The following is a 22,471-nucleotide window of genomic DNA, read 5'->3' on the forward strand; positions in this document are numbered from 1 at the left end:
CAGTTGCTACACAGTGACCCTCAAACTCTTTTGATCCAATACCACCTACATATTTTTTAAGAAAGAACTCTACCTCTTCAGACACTTTAAGCTGATATCTAAAATGTTTCCTCGTAAGTTTTACAGTTCCAGAGGATTTAACTTCTGGCATACTGTAATTATAGACATTTAAAAATAAAACTATTACATCTCTTTTAAATATAATCAGTGGAATCTAAATACCATAGTGATTTTATGCTCACCAGTACTGACTTAAGAAATACATGACCACATGGGACTTCCCTGGTGGTCCAGTGGTTAAGACTCTGCCCTCCTACTGCAGGGGGCACCGTTCGATTCCCGGTCCGGGAACTAAGATCGCACATGCCACGTGGTAAGGCCAAAAAAAAAAAAAAAAAGAAATACATGACCACAGTCCTTTTTAACAGGTAGAAATTTCACATGAATCCCTTTTCTCTCTAAAATTTTATTTTCATTCATACGTCAACTCCCAAATTTTATCTGAATATAATTTTAAAGTCTTTAAATGAACCAGTCAAAAAATGTGTATAGGTTGAAACCTTTAAAAAAATTTCTTGTAACCAACCATAAGTATATCAAAATACTTTTCTCTGGATTAAGTTAATTATAGTTAGAATGATTCGTTGTATATAATTTATCAAAAAAGATGAATATTATAGAATTTGATTATTAAAAGTGAAAAGTCAGATTTTTCTTGGAAATTCATCTCTTAATGAGAAAGATGGGACCTTTTTCAAGTGGTTCATGTATCCATCAATAAATATTACTTATTGCTAAAATCAGACAGGATTCAGCTTCATTTTTTTTTTTTAAAGATGGGAAGCAAAGAGAAATCTTGTAAATGCATAGTTGGAAATGAAAGGTGTTTTGTTACAGCTTTGTTACTATAGTCTTTGAACAGTATTCAGAGTTACAGATCAAATATCACATAGTGATCTCATAAAAAATGATTTCAAAAAATTTTTCATTTTATATTGGAGTACAGTTGATTTACAGTGTTGTTATTTTCACAAATGATTTTTAATTATCTATTAGCTATAACTCAATTAGGTTCTCCTTCAACTTTTTAAAAGCTAAGAACTGGAAACCACTTGACTTAAAAAGGATTTATTTGTTCCCCAGTCATCAGAGTTACTCACTTTCTCAACACTGACACCAATATATCAAACTAGCCCTTTGACTGGCACCCCACATATTTTTACACTTTGGGGGAAAAGGAAACATTTAAAAGTAAAAATCTGCAGAAGGAAAACAGTGTAAGTTCATACTTTAAATGTAGTCTTGCCTTACCTGCATTACTCCTTTTGAAAGCAAGTTCTGCCCCCGTGGGTCCCAACGACTTAGGAAATAACTGGCTATTCCAGGTATATGGGTTTGTATCCTTTCCACTGGCTATCAAGGACACGTTCTTGGGGTTTACACCTTAGAAGAACAAAACAGTCATTTCAAAGGTTAGAGTGTGATCATAAACTTGAAGGAAAAATATACATTCAAACTAAGACTAGAAAGAATGTGAGGGAATGGAAATAAATTTTGGCTACAGTGTAGCAAATACTTGCTTTTTGATGGACCCTCACATGATCCTCAGCCCTAAATACAATAACCTGGAATCCTCACGGTGTCTTTTAGAAACGTTAAGTTATTTTCTGTAATACAAGTAATGATAAACATTGGACATTTCTTGCTAAATGTCTCAAAATCTGAGGTGGCACAAAAATGTTCTTCCAAAAGATATTTCCATGTCATACACTTATTTTGAGTGTATGCTCTGTGCCAGACCCATGAGGAACACTTGGGGTAGCTGGGGAAAACAGACACGCGCGCGGCCAAGAACCCAGGGGAACTGAGAAGTTCGGAAGTACATGTAAAGATCCATCCGTGAAGCTTATTTGCATATCAGATATAGTAAAATATAAACAGCTAATTGTTTATGATTTTCTGAAATCTGTGAAATGTGGACTCGGCCTTGGACTTTGGTCCCAGTGGTCAAAGGGTGTTGTTTTAACCTAGTTTTAAGAGATTTGAGAACTTCCTGAACTTGCTTTCTTTTGACTGATAATTAATTTGGGTTCAGCTTAGCAGCTGCCAGAGACATCACACTGTCTAAGCCTCCGGGTCATACGTGTAGAGTTCTCTTTAGTGTAGAAAACATCCTTACCGAGGACTACTATTAATGTAGAGAGAGGGTCAGTCCCTGTTTCGGGGGAGCTTTGACTTTTCCCAAAGTGAACTCCTTGGCAAGGTTTCACATTTATGAGACATATAATAATATTCATTGTTTTAAAGCCAGAAACAAACCTGGTTGTTCCAAACCAAGCCACAAGGTTACCTGTCATCAGTTCTCTAAGGAAACACTCCATCAGGTAGATCATTTCCCTTTATTATAGGATATTGCTCTTTATGGATTTTGGTTTCTAATAAATACCTACAAATAGAACTATAATAGGCAATTCCCTGACAATAAAGAAGATGCACTAGGAGCAATTACTCAGGTTAAAAACATCCACACACACACACACACACACACACACACACACACACACACACACACACACACACACACACACACACACACACACACACACACACACACACACACACACACACACACACACACACACACACACACACGATATTTACCCCCAAAGAAGGTGCAAGGTCAGGGGAGAAAACTACAAATCTCTTCGGGTGAATTTTTTTTTTTTTTTTTTTTTTTGCGGTACGTGGGCCTCTCACTGTTGTGGCCTCTCCCATTGCAGAGCACACGCTCCGGACGCGCAGGCTCAGCGGCCATGGCTCACAGGCCCAGCCGCTCCGTGGCATGTGGGATCCTCCCGGACCGGGGCATGAACCCGTGTCCCTTGAATCGGCAGGCGGACTCTCAACCGCTGTGCCACCAGGGAAGCCCTAGGTGAATATTTTTTATAAATACAGTTCAACAAAGAATGGGCCCTGAATACTTAAATTATTTTAATACAATTAGCCTTGTGATATCCCTAGTCCTTTTTTTTTTTCAGTAAATACATACTACACTGTTGAAAATAATTGCTTTAACTCTTTGTTAAAAGATTTCAATTTTCTTGGAAATAGACAAAATCTGGAATTTTAAAACATGTATTAGTTTACAGGCTTTTCTGGGGTACCTTCTATAACCAAACACCGTTAAAGAGAAGCAAAAATTAATATACTATCATCCCGTCCCCTCAAAGGATATTAAAAAAGTCAGTCAGCAAATATTTACTGAGCACCTACCACGTGCCAGGCAGTGTGTGTGGCACCGGAGAAAAAGTGGTGAACAAAGTAGACCAGTTTCTGCCCTTGTGGCTCTTATAATCTACTCTAGTGAGAAGGGAGACATGAACAGTTATAGATAATTAGGTGAGTAATTAGCAGTGTGCAAATTATGCAGAAGAATCTGGTGCCGAGGCTGCAAAAAACAGAAGCCACAAAGCCAGTCTTCTAAAAAGGAAATTATAAGCTGGAATGTGAATCATGATAAGGACTTGGTAGGAGTTGGGGAGGTGTGTTCCTGGGAGAGGCGTCAGTGTGGGCAGTGGACCTGGGAAGCGGAAGAACTCAGAGTCCTTGGCAAGGATGGAGCAGGGGCAGGGCGTGGCCCAGAGTGAGGCTGGAGAGGGGAGCAGGCAGCGGATCACAGGGGAGTTCGTGGGTCTCGCTAAGAAACTTAAAATGCAGTAGGAGAGGCACATATACAAATGACACAGGACGTTGGATACACTGGGTGGAAGGAAGGACCGTAGTGATAATGGTACTCGAGAAGGATCCACAGAACAGGGTTTCAAAAGTGCCTGGAGGGGTGGGATGGGGAGGGTGGGAGGGAGGGAGATGCATGAGGGAAGGGATGTGGGAACAGATGTATATGTATGACTGATTCGCTTTGTTATAAAGCAGAAACTAATAAAAAAAAAAAAGTGCTGGGACCGGGAGTGAGAGCAGAGGGCACCGCCGAGGTCGTTAGCACCTCCACTGTTTACTCTATTTGCAACAACTACCTTGTGATAATTGAGTACCCAAGGCTTACGGGGCGAGCTGATGGATGACTGCAGTCCCATCATTAAGTAACAGAAAACAGAATCTCAGAGTCGTGCTCCAGTACACAGCCGGTCAGTAGCAGGTCAATAACTATGACTCTTGCGTCCCTCTCCCTGAAGGCCAGTGTCACAGATCTGCCAATCCTTGTAGTATAATGTCAGGCTGCCCTGAAATTATATGGTACATTTCTAGAGCTCCCATGACCCTAAAAGTTGATGCTTAATAAGACCTTAATACTTGGCTTTATGGTAAAAAAAAAAAAAAAAAAAAGGAAGGCCCCCAAAGATAATACTCTTTGTTATTCCTGAGGATATTCAGTGAATTAACTACAGACCGTAAATAAATGTCAAGGATCACTTCTCCTTTGCATTTCTGTCCTCTGCAGTTGCTGGATCACGATAGGTGCTCAGTAAATGTTTGTCCAGGTGACTGAACTGAGCTCAGTTCTAGTTTCAGATCTCACCCAGCTCTAGAGGGGCCATCTTTGAGACCAAACATGCCAAAGTAGGGTACAGTCAGGCTCAGGTTTAGATTTCAAACAGTTCGTTCTAATTTTGAGTCTATTTCTTAGGCTTCAATTACAGCCATGCTTCTGACCCAGAGTAATTAGTAGAATTTGTTAGATCTTTCTGGTGAAAAAGGAAATGATCAGATGGGTCTCAGATACCCTGAAATACGTTTCTGAAAACTGCATGAGGGGAGCAAACAGAGCTGGGAAAACAGGTGTCTGCCAAAAATTTTACAATACCCTCTTCCACCACCAGAGGGAGCACTTCTACAGCGAAGATGAAGCACTGATTTTATTTCAGTGAAATGGATTCAATTTTCTTTCTTTTTTAAACAGGGAAAAGTGTCCCCCATGAATCTGTGTTCTGGAAACTTTATTACACCCCTGCCTTTGCAGTCAGATCAGAACTTCCTCACGGTTTCAGCACCGAAACTTACTAAACTGGTGTCTTTGCACCTTTCAAAAGTGCACCCTCTCTTCCGGTCTTAATTCCCACTCCTCTCACCGTCCTAAGGAACAAGTTATCACCCTCTCTATCCAGACGTGTGCAGTGGCCTCCTGACCAGTCTCCTTGGGCCCCTCGACCAGTCCCCTACCCTTTTTGAGCCCCTAGCGTGGTCTACCTAGCAGCCAGAATGATCTTTTAAAAACACAAATCAGATCATTTAGGAAACAGTATAAAATTCTACCTCTTATAAGAACTGGTAATGGGAGTGCAGAATTGTTTGAATACAGTTTACAGAAGGCATAGCTTTGGTGGGGGAGGGTGGTATTTTCTGAAGCATACTCGTCATCTTGATCGGTGGCTGCCAGGCATTTCCTGAGCAGACTTCACAGAGGCAGGAGGTCCAGAAAAGTCCCCGGTGACAGGCTGAGCCCGCAAAGAGCACTGTGATTGTATTTCACTGGTGCCCTTTCTTCAGAGATTCAAAGACCCTGGAGCATGACCTATTGACTATTCTAGTTACCAGGAAACATTTTATTTTTTCTGCTTACCTGGAAGGTATCTTGATTGTTTCAAATAGTACTGTTTAGCTGTTGAAGCAGTTGACAGTTCAGGATCAGATTTTAGGGAAATAGCAGCAGGTAAGTTCTTGTTTTCCCCTGTTGAGTAGTTGGGGCCTGCAGGTACTGACTCTGGAAGCCTTGAAAGTCAACATAAAGTAGCATCACCGGGTGAAGAACGGGAAGATGAGGGCGGCTATGCTCTCGCCCACCCTCCGCCCGTCTTATCAAGCCAGTCAGTGGTTTCCATCAGAGACCTTCTGCCGATAGGAGCACTAAATGACAGCCCCTCTCCCTGAGTAGATATCGGGCAGTGCGTAGAATCATTCCTAATACTGGACAGTATGAGGCAGAAAGCTTTATAACTAAGCAGCAAACTGCCTGTGTGCAGTATGTTTCCATTTTTCCTGCGACAGCTGCAGCTGTGGATTTGTGATGTGGGAAGATGGCGAGTTGGAAGGGAAGAGAATCACAGCCATCTCCAGCTGGCTACTCCAGCAGTGTGTAACCACTAAGGTTAGAACACGGTTTAGGCTGGGCTAAGAGAACTGAAGTGGGGAAGTGTTAGGAAAGTCCCCAAACAGAATTTCCAAAGAGCCTAATGACATACAGAGACATCATGCATTTGTTGAGATGTGCCTGTTCCCCAGAAGGCAGAATCGACTTGGGTGGTGGCAAGCGCCTGGCTGGGTGCCTGGCGGGGTGCTTCTGTCCCCCAGTGCCCGGCCTGCTACGGCCCCAGTTCTGTGTAGGAACGGAGGTCTTCCAGCATCCAGGCTTAGCTCTGTCTAGTTCCCGAGGCCATCTGAGCGGCAGCCTTCGCTGCCAGAGGATGGGGCTGCGATTGGTTTTGCTGCCTGTCGCTCTGTGTGCAGCCCTGCACCACGACCTTCTCTCCCACCTGTGTGACCGGGCCTCTTCCTGTGCTGAGGCCTGGCCCCCCTGGCCAGCTCTCGTCACCTGTCTGACCCCAGGCCTCCGCGGTTCCCCCCGGGAAAGTCCTACTCACCACGTCGACCCCCTCAGGGATGGACACTGATGTGATTGGCCCTTTGAACTGCTGGCCACTACTTTGGGGTGGCCCTGGACACAGGGAGCCCCCTTCATTAGAAACAGCTCTACTCATTTCCAGCCACTGTGTTTACACCCTGCTTTCCAACACAGGCTAAAATACCCTATTTCTAAATGCCGGGTTTTCCCCTTAAGAGATACATACAGGACCAGGAAGGGCGAAGAGCCAGTCTTCTCATCTGTCCCTCTGGTTAGCACCTCAGCGCTTGTTACACCCTCTTGCCTGGCAAGATTGGAAGTGGCTGAGAGGTGTGAGTTTCTGACTTAGAAGTGGAAGGGGGATTCAGCAGGTTTATTCTGTTTATTCTCAAGTTTGTGGATCTTAGGGAGGAGTACCTGTGGAACTTGGGGATCTGGAAATTGACTGGCTGAGAATTATCTCCCCATGGCAAGTCTTCATCTACCTTCAGAGGTATGTGTACTCCAAAGTGCAGACTTCTGCACCGTGCAGCGCCAACCAGCTGTGAGAGAAATTTCCCTGACTCATGCGCCGTCTTTTCTCCCTATTCCTCTTCTGTTCAAAAGCGGGGCAGGGACAAGGAAAATATTCTCCCAAAATATTCACCAAAATTTCACCCATCTTCACCTCCAAGTTGAATAATGCGCTAATGATGATGCCAACTGAAAAGGGATTGCTAGAGATACCAGACTTCCAGGAAAAGTTCAGAAAATGATCAAAAAAGTTCAGAACAGCAAGCAAATAAATGATTAACTCTGAACGCCACCACCAGAGGAAACCGTTACCTTTGTAGATGGTGCTTTGCTTTTTGAGAAGAGGCACGTGGATTTCAAAGGGGAATTATGGGGATCATAGTTTAACAGGGGCGCGAGCAACTGAACTACGACTGCCTCCACACACGCCCAGCCACTGGTGCTGGGCGCCGCCACTGTGAGGGAGTCAGGAGTCTTGCTTTTTCAGAGGTGAGCACAGAGGTCTGGATTTGACGGAGAAACGACGTTAAGCTACTTCTTGTCTTTTAATACGTACACTCATTTATACTTAATGAGTAAAGTTGATGCCGGGTGAAAACATATTTTCCCGAGAAATGTGAAATCTTACCGAAATGGAGAATCTGTTTTCCTCGTTTCTTTGAAAACACTCATGCTTGGCTTCTTGGAATGGGAGACCCCGAAGTCACAGTCCTCAAACTCTTCCCAACCGTCTTCAGCCTTGAACACAGCCTGACCCCAACGCCTCCTGGCACCTTTATGGCCCAGAGTGCCATTTGGCTTCTGTGGTGGGAAACCAGTATCGTCATCTTTAACCGGGTTCCGAATGCCTTTTATGTGCAAGCTATTATGTATGATGCTGAGTCCCCATCCTCAGGGAGCTCTCCATACAGTTAAGGAGATAACATATATACATATTTAAAAGTATTAACAAAAATAGGTAGCACATGCGAAAAATATGATAGGAAATGAGAGAGGACAGATCTCTGTGAACTTGGGTTGGGGAAGTCTTGAATACGTGGGATCAGAATGGACTCTTCGTTGATGTGTAATCTGGAAAACTGCCACGTGTGGTTGTGTCTCTTGGGGCACATGACTTAACTTTTCAAAGCCTTAGTTTCCTTCTCCTTAAATGGCGACATACAGTATTTATCTAACTTAGTGTTTTTGGATTTGACAGTAAAATACATCGAAAGTTTTTAGGATAGGGCCTGGCACATAAGCGTTACTGTAGGTTAGGTATTATTGTTGTGCTTGTTATTCTAGAGTTTGGAAGAGGAGATGCATAGAGGACGGCTTTTTAATAGGAAAGTGCCAGAGTGTGTTCCAGGGGGAAAGGGCAGACTGTGTTTACTGAAGCAGATGGTTCGTGCTGGATGGAGGATAGGGTTGTAAAGACAGGCCGATGCTATATGATGAAGGGCCTTCATTGTATGCCTGGGACATTGCAGCTGTCCTATGGGCAGTGGAGAACACTGGATGTTTTTGAGATTAAAAAGTGATGTGATAAAGGCAGCATTCGAGAAAGGTCAGGCTCCTCAGATAGGAGGCCTTTGCAGTTACAGTGGCATGCCGTAACAAGAGCCACGGGTTCATGGTGGTTGGAAAGCTCAGGAAGGAATACATTTGCTGTTAACAAGAAATAAAAGGTCTGGACTTTTTTCTGTCTCTCCGAACAGAGGTCAAGGAGAGTATAGCAGACACTGCTTCCTCACTAAGATTTTGTTCAGGGCAGCAATATGCCCACGTAAAAGATCTGAAATGCCAGCCTCCCTTGCAGCTCTGTGTAGCCATGGGACATGACCTAGCCGGTGAGTTGTAAGTGCAAGTCTGTTGGGAGGGGCTTCCACGAGAAACAGTTTAGGCTCTGCCGGCCTGTGCCAGTGTCTTCCACTCTTCCCCCTTCTGGAAGGCAGATGCAACCCCAAAGGAGCAGCAGCCAGCTGTGGCCACAGGACCGAGAGTCACCTGCTGAGGAGGGCGGTAGAGCAGGAAGACAGAGCAGTCTGGTTCCTTTTATGAGCTGCACCAGCCCTGGCTTACCCACCACCCGCCTTCTCGCCATGAGAGAAAAACAACCCCTCGTGGTTTAAGCCACAGTGGTCAGGTTCTGTCATAAGTCACTGAATGTAATCCTATTGGACACAGAGAAGGAAAGGCAGGGATGGCTTTAAAAATGTGAGCCTGACTGTCTCAGAATGGTAGCTCTGTTAACAAAAATAAGGAATGAGGAAGAAGACCTGGTCTGGGGCAGACCACGGGGTGGTTTGGGGGCATATAAACTGAAAAATCCAAAAGGCAATGGAAAATTGGGGAATTTGGAAGCAAGGTCAGCAAATACAGCTGTGTATGAAGTAAGAAGATGTTTAAAGAATGGATATGCCATTGCTTGAAGCTGATGGTGCCACAGTGATGGATGATGAGCAAAAAGTGGTATTTGCCAACTTCTCTTATACTCTTGTTTCTTAGAGAGAATGAGCTCCAGACTAAGGAGAATAAGAAGATCTAAAGCCCCAGGTGAGTAGAGTTAATCAAAAGTTATACTTGTCTGAGTCCGAGACTCTTATTATTTCAGCTGAAGTGTATGTTAGGGTCCTGCTGAACAATGCCAGTAACATCAAGTCATCTCATGTCTAAGAAGATTGGAAAGGGATAAATATTAATAATTTTTATAAAGTAGAAGGTGGATTTTTGCAAACTCCACGTTAATAAGTTTGGTACCAGATGAGGGCAAAGATTCTAACATCAGTTATTAAAGAGAAAGTTTTTGAGCACTAAGGAAAAAAGGTGGTAGATCACACAGGCCACCATTTTTCATAAAAAGCAGACAGCGAATGCATGTAGTCTATATGGCCTTCAGCAAAGGAGGTGACAGGGTCTTCTTTCATGCTATCAAAGAAATGAAGTAATGAAAGGACAATGAAGGAGCATCAGTACTGTCATGGGCTGAATGTTTATGTCCCACCAAAATTTATACCCCAACTCCAATGGGTTGGTATTTGGAGATGGGGCTTTGGGAGGTAACTGGGGATGAGATGAGGTCATGAGGGTGGGGACCCTCATGGTGGGATTAGTGCCCTTAGAAGAAGAGAATCCAGGGAGCTGCTTTCTCTCTCTGCCATGTGGACAAAGCAAGAAGGTGCTTTCTACAAATCAGGAGGAGGGCCCCATCAGGAATCAGGTTGGCTGGCACCTTGATCTTGGACTTCCCAACCTCCAGAAGTGTGAGAAAGTAAATTTTTGTTATTTAAGCCACCCAATCTATGGTATTTTCTTATGGCAGCCTGAGCAGACTGAGACAAGTACATAGTTCAATAATCTGACCAAGAGTACTGATTAATGGATCGGTATCCATCTAGAAGAAGGTTCTAGTGGCTTGCTGTCCCAAGGGTACATTGCTATTCTGTTCATCGTGAAGGTATAGGAGGAAAAAAATGAACAACCATTCCATAGCTGGTGACAAGCTGGGCAGAATGGTTAAACTGAGAAGACAAAATAAGGGTTCAAAAATACTTACTAGAAATGTGAGAGGTAAAGATAAGGTCTTCCAATTTTTTGAATCCTAGAGATCAAATACACAATGAGAGGTATAGAATATGTGATTGAGCAGAAGCACTTGTAAAAAACAGACTTGGGAATTGTAGTTAACAGAATGCTCAATCCCAACTCTGGAACTCATTAGCCATCTAAAAATTTCGGGCTAGTTTATTGGGTACTTTAACTTAGTGAATGCATACGAGAGGGTGGGAGGGTGTTGCATAGTGCATGGCACTTAGTAGCTACTTAGTAATGTTAACTTCCTTTCCTTCCCTCCCAATGTGAGTCAACATTTTATGGGCCTTCCAAGAAAAAAAAAGTAGTCCTCGATGGCACGAGTGAACACAGGGTTCTGGAATGTTGGCGGTGATTCACCCTGTTTTATATTTCCTACCTACTGTCTGCCTCTGGTTCTGGCAGGGGAAGCAGGAGGGTGAGGGGACTCAAAGGCTCCTTCATACACAGGAACCGAGGGTCACTCAGACATCAGTGAATTACATCCCTGTGGAGTACATGAAGGAACTGAGGGTGTTTCTCTTAGAGAAAGGGGCAGATAATGTAAGGGCGATTTTCAAATATCTGAAAGGCTGCCTTTCTGGAAGAGTGATTAACTTTTATTAAAAGCTACAGAAACCAGATTTTAGCTCAGTATGAGGAAGAACTTTCTAGTAGTCAGAATTGTCCCAAAGATAATGTGGACACCTCAAGACCCTGGAGGTGGTTCAAAAACAATGTGGACAATTACTCATTCATTCATTCATTCAACAGATATTTGTTGAGAATTTACCATGTGCCAGACACTGTTTTGGGTTCTGGGTCTGTACTGAGAAAGGAAACAGACGGACATCTTTTATATCTTCCCCAACGTTTTTAGAATGCCTAGAAACAAAATCCTAATGGAACCAAACCATCGCATCTAAAGTGTCATTATGGGCTACTTACGGGTGGCACGTTTCTGACGATACTTGGAAATAGTGTTGGCGGGTGTTTCTGTTGATTCTTCTGCTTGGGCACTTGCTGGACACCTGTGTTCTGTGGCGGCTGGATGGACTGCAGTGGCTGGTGGCTGTTTTTCGGCTGGGGCTGTCCGGCAGTCTGGTCACTTATGTCCGGCAGAGGCTTAGGTTCTAGATCAACTACAGGTGGCTTGGACTCTAGTGATTGCACATGCTTGTTTAAAGGCTGTTTCGATTCCAGATGATGTGAGGGAGGGCCTAATACTTGACCAACTTGAAAATATGGGTGTTTCAGTGCCTAAAGAAGCATGGACATAACAAATGGAAAACGGTTTCACCTAACTTTATTGCATATAAACCCTTGTCCAGCGCTGGGCTAGGCATATATCACGAGTCTACGTAAGCTTCAGAGATTTAGAAAGCATCCAGTTTTCCCCTTATGTGATGACTTTAAAAAGATACCCAGAAAAAAATGATTTGAGAAGAAAATTTCATTAAAAAAATGAAAAAGTACATATTAGTAGAAAGAATGTATAACGCACTTGTAATTTTAACATCCAGTCAAGGCAACTGTTCTTTTAAAGACCGTATAAAAAACAAAGTCTAGCTTATAAGCAGTGGCTGAATTTGATGTGATTAACTCAAACTAAAACACTAGATACTGATAATGTTTCAGACTCCATAAAGGCATTAAGAAATGAGTTAAGAAAGCCTTCTGCGTAGTTGATTTTAAATAATTAACATCATGTAAAATTCAGGGTTATTTGTAGCCTAACTATAAGTACATGTCTACTAGCAATAAAAAAAATTCTAAGAAATTGAAATAAGCTTTAACAATATAACAGCAAAGAGAAAGTACTTATGGGAATAAACTATAAAAGTACTAGTAAAAACGGTCACTGAGTTTTCACTAGATCAGTCATCAAATCACTGTTACTGCATGGAAGTGGGGGGTAGGGGACAGAGCTGGTGACCATCTGGGTGACACAGGCTAGAGCAGTGGTTCTCAACTGGTGGTATTTTGCCTCTTCGGAGACGTTTTTTTTATTGTCACAACTCGGGGGCTGGGAGGCTCTCCGGGCATCTAGGCATGCTGTCAGGGATGCTGCTCAGTATCCTACAATGAACAGGACAGACTCCCCACAGCAAAGAATTAGCGGGTCAAAAATGTCAGAAGTCCCGAGGTTGGTGAAAACTGGTCTGGAGAGTGTCTGAAGCTCTCTGTGCAGCTCAGCTGTGGATACAGTTCCCCTTATCAGTACTGCATGTCTGGGTGGGGAGGGAAGTTCCCAGTTCTGCTGTTTTTTGTGTGTGTATCGGGGAAGGGGCTGCTCCCTAAGATAATGAAGCCCTGTTCCCCTGCACCTCCTGCCCTAAGCCAGTACCCGCCTACGTGGAGGCGTAGCCCTGACCCACAGTTAACTTCACAGGCGTGCAGGGGCAGATTTTAGATGGACAGAGGCAACTCCTGTAACGTAACCTCTCCCCGTCTCCCTGCTTCCATTAAAAAGCAGGGCAGGGCTTCCCTGGTGGCGCAGTGGTTGAGAGTCCGCCTGCCGATGCAGGGGACACGGGTTCGTGCCCAGGTCCGGGAAGATCCCACATGCCGTGGAGCGGCTGGGCCCGTGAGCCATGGCCGCTGAGCCTGCGCGTCCGGAGCCTGTGCTCCGCAACGGGAGAGGCCACAACAGTGAGAGCCCCGCGTACCGCAAAAAAAAAAAAAAAAAAAAAAAAAAAGTACTGAACAAGGAAGAGGTGAAGGGCTGGGAGGCGTATATTTTGGCAGAGGTAGAAAAAGGTTTTCTTCTAAGTTTCCCCTTAGAAACTGCATTGTGTCCCCTACCACACCTGATGTGTGTGTTTACTACACACATTGCTCAGTGGACATTGCTCAGTGGAACTCAACAACAACAACTGTAGACGATTTAAATACATCAGTACCTGACACGCAGAAGGCACTCAGGTTCTGGATTAAGTAGCCCCATTAATTAGTATCTCACTATTCCTAAGTCAGTAGTGTACATTTTGGAGCTAGAAGCTTTATGAATGTTTTGTCATTTCAGGGCTTCATCTGTAACTTTTCCTCTTTAAGATACCAGCTAGCATCCTTAAAGAAACAGAGGATCTTAAAAAAATAATAACTTCTTTTTTCCTGTTTGTTAAGGGAATATTGATTGAATAGAATAAGGAATGTATAGAAAGTTCTCAAGAAGAAATTAAAATCATCTCTAAAGCCAACACCAAGAGAAAACTACTGCTCACATTTTGATGTTTTTCTTTTCAGAACTTCTTTCTAGTCTTTCATAAACATTGTCTTTCATATACATACACATATATAGAGAGAGATTTTACCTTACACAGACTTGCAGCTTCTGCAACTGTAAGTACCTCATGCCAGGACCCCACTGTTGTAATTACTACCATTTTACAGATTATTTTAACGTTTGACAGGGCAAGCTGTCTAACCCTACCACTGTCCTCTGATTATTTATTATTGTTCAAACCTGTCTTGGCTATTCTTTCCCATTTGTTCTTCCAGTTGACCTTTAGAAAATATCTTCCCAAATTAATTTTTTTTTTTCTCCTGGAGTCCTGGCCCCATTTTATTTGACATTCGTTTATTCAACAAATATTTACTGAACGCCTTTTCTGAGCCCACCACCATTCTAGGCCAAATTAAATTTTTTAAAAGCCAAATAATTATTTGGTTTATTTCAATCCTCAATTTATATTTAAATAACAATAAGAATACCATAAAGCCTGTTACGACTTTTTAATTTAAGCCCTTTGCAGATAAAACCATGGCGTTTTTAAGACCATGAGACAGGATTCATCTGTAGGTGTTGAGGGTATAGTCACAAAGGAGGCAAGCATGGGTATCACACGCTGCCCTCTTGTGGGAGCCGGAGAGGGAGCATTACTCCAGTCCTGTGGAGGGATGATACCACTGTGTCGAGGGAACCCGCGTCCTCTACACAGTAGGAGAGCGTCGGAAAGTCTACTAGGTTGTCTAACTGAAGAGATGCTCTTTTACTACCTGTGACAAGTTTCTTCCTAATTAGCCTGTCACATGCCTGAATTTTTTTTGACTTTTACTTTCTTCTTTATTCTTTTAAACTATGAAATGAACACAAGCTCATCATAAACATTTGGAGTCATACAGAAAATACAAACTATCCTGTGCAAATCAGGTCAACATTTTTCTAACTCTAAATCTGATTTTTTGTTATTTCATAGTTGTCTTTCTAGCCCATTTCCCACCATCCCCCCATTCCCATTCATCCTCCGGTTCTGCCACTGCCTCCACGTTGAGAGCTCTAGCACTTTGCCAGAGAAAGAAGGGAAAGGAAGATGCTAGGTGGAAAAAAAGTGTGAGCAAATTCCAACATTTTTAATGCCTAGTGTAAATGTCATTTCCTTTGCAAATTCTTCCTTAAATTTTACCACCAGCCTTCCTCTGGGTGGAAGGATCATCCCTATATGTCTCTCTGTGTTAACTGTCTCTAAATTATCAAAGCACTTTGTCCCCCAAAAAAGTGTGGTAGAAAATTGAGGGCTTGAAGAATGTTCCACCAGGCCAGGAAAGGGGTCGTATATTCATACCTGAAATTCCAACCACCTAACATACTACCAGGCACTTAGTTTCTTAGTTTGTGCTCCATAAATGTTGAAAGAATAGTGATTTCAAAACTTCCTTGAAAGGTTATTGAAGTGGACATTTATTCTCTGTCCAGAATCCATTTCTCCTAGTGTACGTCATCTAAGTGGAACAGTAAATCCAAATGCCTCTGCCCTCACCTCAGAAGCCAGAGAGATACAGCTTTATTCCCCCAGAGAGTTATCCTCACCGTGTAGTTTTCTAAGGCTCTTGTTAACAAGTACCACAGATTGGGCGGCTTAAACAAGAGAAATGTATTTTGTCACCATCCTGGAGGCTAGAAGTCAGAGATCAAAGTGTCAACATGCCTGAATTTTTACCATTAGAGATTAATTCCTTTCAGCCTCAACCTCCACAGGGTTCCTCATTTGAACCACAAAACAGAAAAATCATTGGAGTGGCTATTTTTGCAATTCTCCCAAGAATCTTACATGCCTAGAAGTTAAATCATTACATAAAGCCTTAATCTTTAGGGCTTAATTCTCTTGGTAAAACTGGTTGAAAATAGACTTGTCTTTGTAAAGAAAAATATCCCCGATATTGTAAAACCTCAAATTAAAAAAAAAAAAACCCCGCACACAACTATACCAGGGACATCTGTCTTACCTGGCTTGCTGCTGGTCGTTTCTTTGGATTCCAACTCAACATTTCAGTCATAAGCTGAATAGCTTCACTACTGGCATTGGGAATAAGAGTTTTTAAGTTTATAGGAACACACTGGGGAAAGCGGAAATTCATAGAGGATGCAAGCTGGTACCCTTCCGGCCAGTCACTCTGTTTAAGGAATATATAAGTGGGGGAGGGGAGGCAATAAGTAATTTGTTTTTAATGATCAATTTAAAACAGTAATAATATAAAAATCACTTGTGTATAAAAATTTTAATGTTGACTCATATAAATAAATGTGAAAATAAAATACCAGACCACATGCACAATTCAGTGCTATAAACAGTATAGAAAGAACAGTTGAGTTGAGAATTAGGGAAAAAGTGAGAAAGCACTTTCATAAATTTCAAAATGTTAAACTCTGGTCTTTTGGATCTCGATGGTGATGATGGTACCCAGGTGGCTCTGAACAAGTAAGGACAAGCGATGTACAAAGACTCTGATTATTACAAAGATCCTCATTATGTTATACATTGCATCCAATGTCAAAAACTGCACACAGCTGGGAAATGAGTTACGTTAAAGCTTTAATAGCTGCGTTAACTTGACTAATGTTCACTACAAGGCACACACTCATTTAATCCAGGTGTAATTATACATACTTAAACGTATTAAATAAGTGCATCTCAGAAAGTGAAGTCTAGCTGAATGCAATAGTTAATTGAAAAGTACTCAGTTCAAGAAATTAAATATCCATGGCAGAGGTATATAAATGTAAACAAGAAAAGGTTAAGAGAAAATAAAATCCAGGACACCTGGCATTAATGAGTTGATCCCAACGGACGTTCACAGAACAAGTAGGAACGAGGCTAAGCAGGTAGTCATCGGCTGGTCATCAGACCAGAGTTAAATACATAGAATTCTAAATATAGAGAATTTTCCCTTAAGTTCTTAAGGAAAGGTCAGCCCCTTTTCTTGACAGTCTGGTGGGATTCTGGCTTCTTGCAACCCTCATCCCATCCCAATAAAAAAAAAAAAAAGACTGATTATAAGGAAATTAACCCTTAAAACGTAAGCCTTTTTGAAAATGGAAATATCAGCTAGCTGGCCAAAAGTTACAAATAATCAAAAGTTATAACAACTTAAGGACGAAAGTACTTACTTTTTTGGGAGTCCCTAAAACTTGGCAAATCTTAAAGATTTCATCGACCTCACTTGTCCCTGGGAAAAGTGGTCTTAACGTGTATAGTTCAGCCATTATACTCCCAACAGCCCACATGTCAATGGGAGAGCTATAAACTGAAGATCTTAATAAAACTTCAGGAGCACGATACCTATGAAAATAGAAAACAAAACAGGCCATTTTGATTGTAGTTTCAGAGGTGGAATGGCAGTAGGATTTTGTTTGGTCCGGCATTTCAATCGAGAACCAGGTATTAACTGCCTTCTCTGTATCAGGCATCTGTCTGCACAATGTGTTGGGTTTATATTGACTAGCACACATTTTTCCTGACCACAAACAAGTAGTAGAGCTCAAGACAACTATAAACGAAATGTCCAAGTGGCCTAAGATAGGGACTCCCAACAAATAAATGTGGAAATGCTAATATAATACATTAAAAAAAGGTGGAGAAGCTCTGAATGGAAGCAGATACGTTCTGAATGGGAGCAGTCGTATTTTACAACGCATTAAATCCTGATACCTTCACATGAAGGATCGAAAACAAAAGACTAACAAAGATTATCCCTGAGTAGTGGGCTTTTTCCCATCTTTTTAAAAAAATTTATTTTATTGAAGTATAGTTAATTTACAATGTTGTGTTAATTTCTGCCGTACAGCAAAGCGATTCAGCTATACATATATATACATCCTTTTTTGTAGACTTTTCCGTTATGGTTTCTCACAGGATTTTGCATATAGTTCCCTGTGCTTGTTTATCCATCCTTCTTTTGGTTTATCTGTTTGAAAGTGCCGATTCCTCAATTGACTCAATTTCCTTAATTGATAATATTTTTAATTAGAAAAATACTCTATTTATAAGGCAAAGGTAGCTGGTGGAGGATATTCTCAATTTTTTTTCCATGTTGAAATGCACAAACGTTTCAGCCTAAATGCTTTGCAGTATTAGCCTTTGGCTTCCATTCAGAGTAGCTTTCTTTGACAGCTTTGAGATATAAGTCACATAACATGCAATACATCCATTTAAAAGCATACAGTTCAGTGGCTTTAAGTATATTCACAAGAGTTGTGCATCCATCATCACAATCAACTTTAGAACATTTTCATCACCCCCAAAAGAAACCCCACACCTCTCCAATAGCCCTGCGCTCCCATTTCTCTAATCTACTATCTATAGATTTGCCTCTTCTGTCACTTCACATCAATGGAACCATACACTGTGTGGTCCTTTGTGACTGGCTTCTTTCACTGAACATGTTTCCAAGGTTTATCCATGTTGTAGCATATATCAGTACTTCTATTTATTGCTGAATAATATTCCATTGTATGGCTATACCACATTTTGTTTATCCATGATCAGTTGATGGACATTTGGGTTTTTCCCACTTTTTGGTTATTATGGTAATGTTGTGAACATTCATATACAAGTTTTTGTGTGGACATATGTTTTCATTTCTCTTGGGTATATACCTAGGTGTGGGATTTTGCTGGATCACATGGTAACTATATGTTTAACCACTGAGGAACTGCCAGGCTGTTTTGTACCATTTTCCACTCCCACCAGCAAATGTGTGAGGGTTCCAGTTCCTCCACATCCTTGCCAACACTTTTTATTACGTTTTGATATTTTTAGGAGACAAAATTGTTTTGAATGTTTTGCCCAATTTAGATACTGAAAACAAGTATTCTCAATTTCATTCCATTTCAGTATAGAGTCTAAATTTACCCAGTTGAAAATAGAAGCTCCTTAAAAAGATTCTTCCCTGCAAGAGGAGATTTTCCAATTCTAATTATACATTTAAAAAAGATAAAACTAGTACACTTTGAGCTCTTATTTAATTTGTTCAGTTCCTCCTTTGCTTTTGTAGGGATAAATATCATTATCTTCCTGTTTGCAAACTTCATTTTCAATAATTGCAGTTTCCCATAAACTTCAGAAGCTTTGGTTTTTTGGCGTCCATTTATCAAAACTTCTGAATGAAGATTTCCAAGTGATTTGAAACAAAATGCAACCAAAATATGAAGGGATTATTTACAAAAAAAGCTAGATATCACTGTAAATCATTTAAATTGACTTACAAACTAGTTTTTCAAAGGCTCAAACAATTCTACAATTCGAATGACAGATGGCAAAGAGAGAAAGTACATACAGCCATGCTGCAGCCGTTTTTGTAGTCAACATCAGTAGCATCACAAAAGTTTTTCAGTGCAGTTACCCTCTGCGTGTATGTGTAATGTGTAAATTCTGACAACTGCAGCTTATTTTGATTGGTAGAATGCAAATTTAGCAGCTTATTTGGATGCAGTTACAAAATAGATAAGCATCGTAACCAATCCAAATAAATTTCTGCTTTCTAGGTTTCTTAATTTAGTAAGAATACTGTTTTTATGATGCTAGGCTTCACTAAAACTTGTATTACCATGGCAAAAATAATTTTATTTTCAAAGGTTTTAACTGAAGTTAAATAGCATTCATAGTAATGTCAGACATTTCACTTTTCAAGGAATGACCTTCCAAAAGCTTCACTTTGATTCTCTGAATTGTGATGAAAAAAATCACATGATTATTAGAAATAAGGTAATTGATTTTTCTCTTCGAAGCCAGTTGGAAGGCACTCATTTAAAACTGACATTGTTAATTAGCCATGTGTTAAAGTGTGAACTTGGTTTATGGGTCTCTAATGTTACCAGAACAGACCAGGGAGGAATCAGGAAGCATACAGCGGAGGTCGATCAGACGTGTCCCAGCTTGTTTTAATGAAACTATTGATAACAGGCATCGACCGAGACTATCCGCAGCAAACCGGGACATATTGTCACTCTTTCCAGGCTCTGTCCTCAGACTTCTTTTCTCCTCTAACCACACTCAGGCCCTTAGTGACCTCACCCAACCCTGTAATTTTTAACACTGAGGTGTCCCAAGTTTAGGTCTCCAGCCCAGCCCTGCTCCCTGAACCCCAGGTCATAGGTCCCACCGCCTACCGTGACATCTCCCCGTGGTTGTCTCAAGAGGCATCCCTCAACCTGACACACAACTGCGCCTCCCCCCACGAGCTCCACAGCAGCCCCCTCTCCCTCAGGGCTGACTCCAGCCCTCTGGCTGCTCATGGAAAAGACCTTGAAGTCTCTGACTGCTTCATCTTGTTCCCCACATCTGCTTCACCAGGAAATCACATCCGCTCTATCTTAAAGCACACCCAGCATCCTACACCTGTCACCACCTCCACGGCCACCAGATCCAAGTCACTGTCATTTTCTGCCCAAGGTAGTGTAACAGCCTCCTCCCTGGTCTCCCTGCTTCTGCCCCTGCTCCTCTAGACTCTTTTCAGGGCGGCAGCTCAGAGCCCTGCAGGGGCCCCCTGGTTCCCTCCGATGAGCCCGACATCCCCGTCCTTACATCCGGCCGCCCCACAAACGCTCTGGCCTCACTTCCCACTCCCGCCCTCCTTATTCACTCTGCTCTTTGCAGAATCCTCAGTGGCACTCCTGTCTACGGGCCTTTACGCTCAGCATTTTCTCTGCCTGAAAACCTCTTGCCTCGCAGCACCTCCTCAGCCTGGCATCAGTGAGACCGCCTGTTTAAAACAGCAACATACCCCTTCCCTCCCCTGTCTCTTCCAACCCCCTGTCCCTTTCCAGACTTTATTTTTCCATATAGTAATATGTAGAGATATATATGTATCACTATCTGATGCTCAAATATTCTTAATTGTTTTTATTGGAATACAATATACATACAGAAAAAATGCACATGTCCTAACAGTACAGCTTGCTGAATTTTTACAGTTAGAACATACCCACGGGCCCAGCACCCAGACCAAGGAACTGCGTGTTATCAGCTCCGCAGAGGGCCCCTCCTCTGCGCTCTTCCAGTCACTACTGCCCCTACCCTGACCATGTAACCGCTATCCTGACTTTTAACAGGTTTGTTCTATTTCTGTACTTTATATAAATGGAATCCCATAACATGTGCTCTTTTTCTGTTTGGCCTCTTGCTCACAACATTGTATCTGTGAGATCCATCATATTGTTTACGTAGTTGTAGGCCTTTCATTCTCATTGCTGTGAAGTACTCCACTGGGTGAATATATATGCCTCTGGCGATGGACATTTGGGTAGTGTGCAAGATGGGACTGTTACGTGTCTTGTGATGAACGTGTGTATGTCTCTCTGTTGGTAACTCAGGACATTCTTTCTTTGTTTATGGATTGGCTGTCATGTAAGCAGCATGAGGCAGAGATTCTTTCCTGTTTAGTTCATGTCTGTGTTCCCAGGGCCTAAAATAGTATCCAGCACATAATAGGGGTTCAATAAATGTTTGTTGAATGAATGAATGGATGCGTGAAATCCTTTTTCCTTCCCTTTTCATTTATCATAAGAGTCATGAGACAATCCTTCTCTCTCTGCAAAGAATACAAAAAAATTCAGTTCTGCATTTTGCTTTAAATACTTGATATGGAACCTCCAGAAAGATGTGTAACAATCTACTGTAGGAAAACATCAACAGAGACATATGCCTCTGGACAGTTGCAAAAAACTACTCACCATCTGGTGGATACATAATCAGTATACGGTGGCTGTGACCTTAATTCTCTTGCAAGTCCAAAGTCAGCAATTTTCACAAGTTCTGGGCCCATACAAAGCAAGTTTTCTGGCTTCATATCCCTATGAAAAAAGCCTTGGTAATATAGAGAGGAAAAACAAGAATAAATCATCGTATCTAGACATTTGATTTACTAACAAGATAGCTGAGCCTCTCTGTTCTAATTAGGAAGGTGAACGTAGGAAAAAAATAAACCATATTTATTGTCTACACAGTGATGGGAGGTGGGGACCCTGCTTTCAAAATAATTTGGCGAGGAAGTTCATACAGTATATATGGCCATTAAAAATAAATATCCACATGTATTTCTATTTGTGGATCCGGTGAGTTCAGGCACTGGGTTAGATACTGCCACATTATTGGTTATCTCCGCTAATTTGAACAACACCCTTAAGGAGGTATTATGATCACGAGTGGGTAGCAGATGAGGAGGTTGAAGCTTGGAGAGAAGCAGTCTAGTGAAAGCTCGAGGAGCGCTGCATATCAGGCTTCAGTCAGTGAAGCTGGTCTTATTACTGCTCTACCACATTGTAGTTTAACCTGCGATTCCTTGAGTATAATCACTTTAAGAAGTCCATTAAACACAAATGGAACGCCACACATTTGAATCAACTCCTTCCTTTAAAATTATTATTATTATTATTTTTTTTTTTTTGGTATGCGGGCCTCTCACTGTTGTGGCCTCTCCCGTTGCGGAGCACAGGCTCAGCGGCCATGGCTCACGGGCCCAGCCGCTCTGGGGCATGTGGGATCTTCCTGGACCGGGGCACGAACCAGTATCCCCTGCATCGACAGGTGGACTCTTAACCACTGCGCCACCAGG

The 22,471-nt window shown here is 42.0% G+C and overlaps 1 protein-coding gene across 3 annotated transcripts in view; it reads right to left on the bottom strand.

Moving 5' to 3' along the window:
* The window catches only part of MAK (male germ cell associated kinase), a 42,502-nt gene that overhangs the window by 7,746 nt on the left and 12,285 nt on the right, over positions 1-22,471 (bottom strand). For all 3 annotated transcript variants that reach the window (XM_060110294.1, XM_060110293.1, XM_060110292.1), the window contains exons 5-11: positions 21,591-21,723; positions 17,028-17,199; positions 15,866-16,033; positions 11,588-11,899; positions 7,719-7,891; positions 5,579-5,727; positions 1,312-1,443 (exon numbers count right to left, since the gene is read on the bottom strand). In XM_060110294.1, the coding sequence (XP_059966277.1) occupies positions 1,312-1,443; positions 5,579-5,727; positions 7,719-7,891; positions 11,588-11,899; positions 15,866-16,033; positions 17,028-17,199; positions 21,591-21,723 (1,239 nt within the window). The remainder of the gene's footprint in view (positions 1-1,311; positions 1,444-5,578; positions 5,728-7,718; positions 7,892-11,587; positions 11,900-15,865; positions 16,034-17,027; positions 17,200-21,590; positions 21,724-22,471) is intronic.

The sequence above is a fragment of the Mesoplodon densirostris genome, chromosome 10, assembly GCF_025265405.1.
Source record: "Mesoplodon densirostris isolate mMesDen1 chromosome 10, mMesDen1 primary haplotype, whole genome shotgun sequence".
Lineage (NCBI taxonomy): Eukaryota > Metazoa > Chordata > Mammalia > Artiodactyla > Ziphiidae > Mesoplodon > Mesoplodon densirostris.